The sequence below is a fragment of the Coregonus clupeaformis genome, chromosome 13, assembly GCF_020615455.1.
Source record: "Coregonus clupeaformis isolate EN_2021a chromosome 13, ASM2061545v1, whole genome shotgun sequence".
Classification (NCBI taxonomy): domain Eukaryota; kingdom Metazoa; phylum Chordata; class Actinopteri; order Salmoniformes; family Salmonidae; genus Coregonus; species Coregonus clupeaformis.
The window spans coordinates 10,005,276-10,010,796 of NC_059204.1; the positions used below are offsets into that span (position 1 = coordinate 10,005,276).

Consider the following 5,521-nt stretch of genomic DNA (forward strand, 5'->3'; position numbering starts at 1 on the left):
GCCTGCCTGCCTGCCTATCTGTATGCCTGTCTGTGTCTGTCTGCCTGCCTGCCTATCTGTATGTCTGTCTGTCTGTCTGTCTGTCTGCCTGTCTCTCTGTCTACCTTTCTGTCTGCCTGTCCATCTGCCTGCCTGTCTGCCTGTCTGTCTGCCTGTCTCATTTTATGACGTCCCTCCCTGACCTCATTGAGTCAAGTGCTTAGGGAATGTTCTACATGTAGGCCTGTTGGCAGAAGGACAAATACACTTTGGCATTGCAGCTAGTCAGTAAAACCTTTAAAAAGGAAGCAGTTTGTACTTAATCAAAATTCTGATCAAAACAAACATTGTGTTTGTTAACCAGTCAGATGGGAATTGGATCATGGTAGATCTGCCGGTGTACACCAATTTAGTCCCCATTATCGTCAAGGCAAGGCCAGGGAAAATAGAGGTCATCCCATTCTCAACTAACCCAGTGCCAGCCAGCGTAGAGCACATATCTGCCAATAATGTTGTATTACTGTAGTCAGGACATTTGATGTGGTGGAAATTGGCAAACGTATCCTCACCTAGAGGTGGACTATACTAGACTACCGTGTATGATTCAGACTGTTCAATAGTAGGGTTCCATTCCCTCAGTATACTGTAGTGTTCTGACTAGAATGACACAATCACAGAGCCAACCATTTTATTGGTCATACCTGACCAGTGAGGGCCCACTAAATAGGACTGGACGCTAGCTGTGAGATGAGTCAAATCAAATCAAATTCATTGCAAATGTAACTTAAGTTTGAGATTAGTCTTATACATGATTAACAAATGCTGGCCACCAGTAATGGAAATATAATAATGTAATAAGATATTATAAAGTAATATAATAATAGTAATTGACATATCTAGATATAGATGAAGAATATCCACTGCATACATTCATGTACAATTTGTGTCATGGCATTATTCCTAATCCTGGGAGGTTTAGGGTTCATTGAGATTATGAATAATGTAAAAAGGTAATCATTAATATTAATGGACCACATTCTTCTGTCAGGATAAAAGCTTTCAGATAATATTCTATACTGGAATAATGTGTTTATATGTCGTTTGGACAGCTGCCAAAGAGTTGCAGTTGAAAAATCTGTTTTGTTATAGTATTGATTTAGCAAGACAGATTGAGTTTTGAATGACTAATTATGCTTTAAAATCGAATGTAAGATGCAAAATAGTAGATAGCTACAGTAGATGTGTAATTAATTCTATGTGAGCCTAAAAGCCCTTTAAGCAGCCATTTCACATGTTTAGGGTTTGTGATAAGCGAATGTAATTTAACAAACCGTCAGACAGAACCAAGAATGTGTCAACAGTCATTTAGCCTCTGTGCTCCCATCTTTACATTTACATTTTAGTCATTTAGCAGACGCTCTTATCCAGAGGGACTTACAGTTAGTGAGTGCATACATTTTTCACACTGGCCCCCCGCGGGAATCAAACCCACAACCCTGGCGTTGCAAGCGCCATGCTCTACCAACTGAGCTACAGGAGGCTACAAATCACCTGATCTCTGCTAATCAGCACGCAGCTGTAATTACCCTAGCCTAGCATCCTGCCGACGCGGTGTGATGGCCGATAGGGAGGGAGGCCGTTGGAAACAGGGAAATGGTTTTATGGTGCAATATGATTCATTGTGAAACTGAAGATGAAAATAGCACTTCAGTCACTTGATTTGACACTGTGGTAAAACAGAATTTCTCTGTACTACCACCAAATGTATATTATCATCGAGTTTTGGTGTGTGCACGCGTTCTTTCACTCCTCTTTCACAAGTCTTCAGATGACAAAATCATTCTTACTTCTCTCAGCTGTCCTTTACCTACATTTGCATAATTGTAATGAACCGGTGCTCCAAAGTAGCCAATCATATATTCAGGAGTAACAGGGTCTGATCTACCAGGGAAATACACATTTGAAGCACCAAATTTCAACATCAAGACGTATGAATCACTCTATTGAAAGTAATGTATTCTGACATATTGGATTACGTCGTTTTTAGGGACGTGGTTTGTGATGGGAATAAATTAGCGATGCTCAAAACAGTTTCACACTTCTCCATTGCACTCATTTCCACACCAAGCAATTTTTTTCTAGCCTCTGTCTGCATCAACTGCATTTTGTGACAAATATGGGTGCTGAGTTGTGAAAAATTCAATTAGTGAAGGTTTTTATTGAATCTGTTTGTCTCCACTGGGCTTAATCTGGCAGCCAATGAACACATTTTGAGCTTTCTCTGTCTACCTCACTACTCAGATGGAAACTTCTAGAGCTAATTATGATGAGTTATTAACATGCCGGGACAATACCAGTATCGCGATACTCGTTAGTATCGTGGCAAGGAAACAAAACACGAAGAGTATTTACCTTCTTTAGGAAAACAGCCCTAATGTTCGAAACAAACATCAATATGTTGTCATCCAGATTCACATGTATTTATTTTCCAAGCTATAGCTCACAATATTTGGTCACACTTTATTTCGATAGTCGGGACAGATACTATACTCTCTACAGATACTATCAACAAACTATCTGTTGTAAAGCAACTGCTTGCTAAAGTTAGGGTTTGGGTTAGGTTTAGGGTTAGGATAAGGGTTAAGGTCAGGGTTAGAGCTAGGGATAGGGATAGTCTGTAGAGCATCTACAGATGGACTATCCAAATACAGCAGGTTATTAAAGGACCAAATAGTTTGGTCTGCTTCGTGCTGTAATTGTTATCATGCAAAAAATAGTGTGATACTGGTTTCGTCAAAACCCTAATGCATATTCACTTGTTTTCTCTCACCTTGTCACCAGACAAGTGATGGTTAAAAATGTATTGTGATCGAAGTTATTTTGGTTGTTAGTTGTCGAGTGCTCTTTTGAACATACACTGATTTTATGGTGTCAAACCTTGCTTCGAGACCTTCGCTTTGACAAGAGACCTGACATTGTCGGCAGCTATTAAATTGACCGGAGTGTTTGTCATCTTTCATTACCAGGTCACGATCCTGATAGTCCTGGCCTTGGCGTTCCTGGCCTGCATAGTGTTCCTGGTGGTGTACAAGGCCTTCACCTACGAACACAGCTGCCCAGACGGATTCATATACAAGGTGAGTGGGCCCTCTTATGTGTGTAGCAAATGGCACCCTATTACCTATGGGCTCTGGTCAAAAGTAGTGCACTGTATAGGGAATAGGGTGCTATTTGTGACAAAGCCTTAAAACTACACTGGCTAATCGTCTGTACAGTCACATTTGGAGGTTGTTGCTGTGGACTACATGTTCGCTGAAGTAAATCTAATTTTAGACACAGCCACTGTGCTTTCCAGAGCAAAAAATAACCTCTTCACCAGAAAAAGCCCTTAGTGTTGTGCAGCAGTCTGTACGTGAGTAGAGTATGTTATTGAACCCCCCCTCTCTCTCTCTCTCTCCCCCTGCAGCATAAGCGATGCATCCCTGCCTCTCTGGAGGCCTACTACACGGCTCAGGATGCCAACTCCCGAGGTCGCTTCTATACGGTGATCAGCCACTACAGCATGGCCAAGCAGACCACCTCCCGCTCCGTCTCTCCCTGGCTTCCCGCTGGCGCTGCTCCGCACGACCCCAAGCCGCCCAACACAGACGGGCACTGAGTATGCCTGCCCAACCCTCCCACCAACCCCACCTCGTCTGCCCGTCTCCATGACAAGCTTTTAACAGGGAGTGTCTGTCGTGCTCCAGTGTCTCGCTAGGCTCAGAGTACTCTCACGCCCACCTGCCCGCCCCAGCTCATCCACCCAACACCCAAATCTCTGACTCTCCTCCCTTCTGTCTCGGCTGTCTGTTTTCTTTTCATGTCTCATCCGTCTATTTATTAATTAATTATTTATCATTATTTATTTTTTTACTTGTTATTGCTATTTTGTATTTGATATCAATCAACTGTTTGTATAAAGGCACGAGTCAATGTTGAAATCCACTCAGAGTATATGCTTTTCTGAGCTGCTACTAACTGAGTGAGTCAAACGTCATTTTTGGTGCGTCTGCTCGGCCTCCTGTAGTGCCATGACTCTGTGTAATCAAAGTCATGTTGTGATAAACCCTAAGAACATGTTTCTGATTCAAGTCCAGGCATATCCATGTCATTTGGTGCATACTCGTACTGTAATGCATTCTTATAGAAAGGGTTTTCCCAAATTAGTACCTATTTGTACGTCTATGGAAGTTAAACATGAACACCAATATACAGTAGATGCCCTGAATTATCTGAGCAAAGCTAGCTAAGTATTCTCTATCATGACGGTTTGATGACGGAACACTCTTTAATGTACTGTACTGTATGTCCTACTTTCCTTATTGAGCCAAGCTGTATAAAGCCCAGTGCATTCATGCTAGTTTATTTGTGTGCATTGTTGTAGCTAGGTTTCATGATATTTTTACTATTTTTCTTGGGAAAAGAGTGACCTTTATTGGCAGTTACATTTCGCTTTAGCAGACAGTCCAGCCACTGTACACAACATGAATATGTGGGCCTACTGCTAAGGATAAATACCCAAGACTTGGAGATAATCTGGAACATTGTGTATATCACTGTCTCTGCCAAAACTCTGGTTTCTGCAATGTTTAGAAACATTTTTAGATGAGCCTCTCTGCAGAGTTTTGTTCCGTTACCATTTTCTTTTTTTATCTTGTCAAAAACGCTTTTTGAACTATTGTGATGTTGGTAGTTGATATGTAGCAAAGCCTGGAGTAGTTTCGCAGTATGCATCCCATAGGTTTGAAATGAAAATAAAGCAAGTTGTGACCTGATCAGAAAGTCTTTGTCCTGTTGATGTCAATGCTCCACGATTTGGTTCCGTTCTCGTTATCCTGGTCCACATTTGTACAGTGTGCTTTAGCCAACTCTTCTGACTATCGATGGCATATCATAGGGTACATGACACAAGAAGGGGGTTAAAGTACAATAGCACATACTGATCCAGTCCAAGCTACCTCTGCATAGGAAGCACGCATCACAGAATCCAGGACCGGTTCCAGGCATAAGCAATATAAGCGGTCGATTAGGGCCCCCGAGAGTTGAGAGTTAGAATAGTAGAATACACAGGGTTGTGCATCAGCAGTTTCTCTTGTTTTGTCAGTCACTGACAGTCACTCAATTAGCCAAGTCTGCTAAAAAAATTTTTTTATATCACTCAGATATCATTAACATGGCATAAGTTATGGCAAAATGTGTAGTTGCAGGAAATTATCTTTAAAACTGAAAAAAAAAAAAAATATCTCTGTCCCATGGCAAAATGTATAGAACTGCACTAAACTTGCTATTCAACTGCAACATTTTCTCTACGCCCCATGGCAAAATGTGTAGAATTGCATGAAATTAACTTTAAAACATACATTGTTCTCTCTGCTGTCAAGGGGGGGGGGGGACGACGACGACAACACATATTTTGTTTCTACGAGCTGGGGAAGACACAAGACAATGTGAAACAGGAGAGATTTGTTGCACAAACATGGAACAATGTGAGCAAACAGGATGA

The 5,521-nt window shown here is 41.5% G+C and overlaps 1 protein-coding gene across 1 annotated transcript in view; it reads left to right on the plus strand.

Annotated features, from left to right (window-relative positions):
• Positions 1 to 4,793, plus strand: part of LOC121579192 (neuronal vesicle trafficking-associated protein 2-like) — a 54,065-nt gene extending 49,272 nt beyond the window's left edge. Inside the window, exons 4-5 of the mRNA XM_041893562.1 lie at positions 3,006 to 3,116; positions 3,446 to 4,793. Of these exons, the coding sequence (XP_041749496.1) occupies positions 3,006 to 3,116; positions 3,446 to 3,637 (303 nt within the window). The 3' untranslated portion in view covers positions 3,638 to 4,793. The remainder of the gene's footprint in view (positions 1 to 3,005; positions 3,117 to 3,445) is intronic.
• The last annotated feature ends 728 nt before the right edge of the window (positions 4,794 to 5,521 follow it).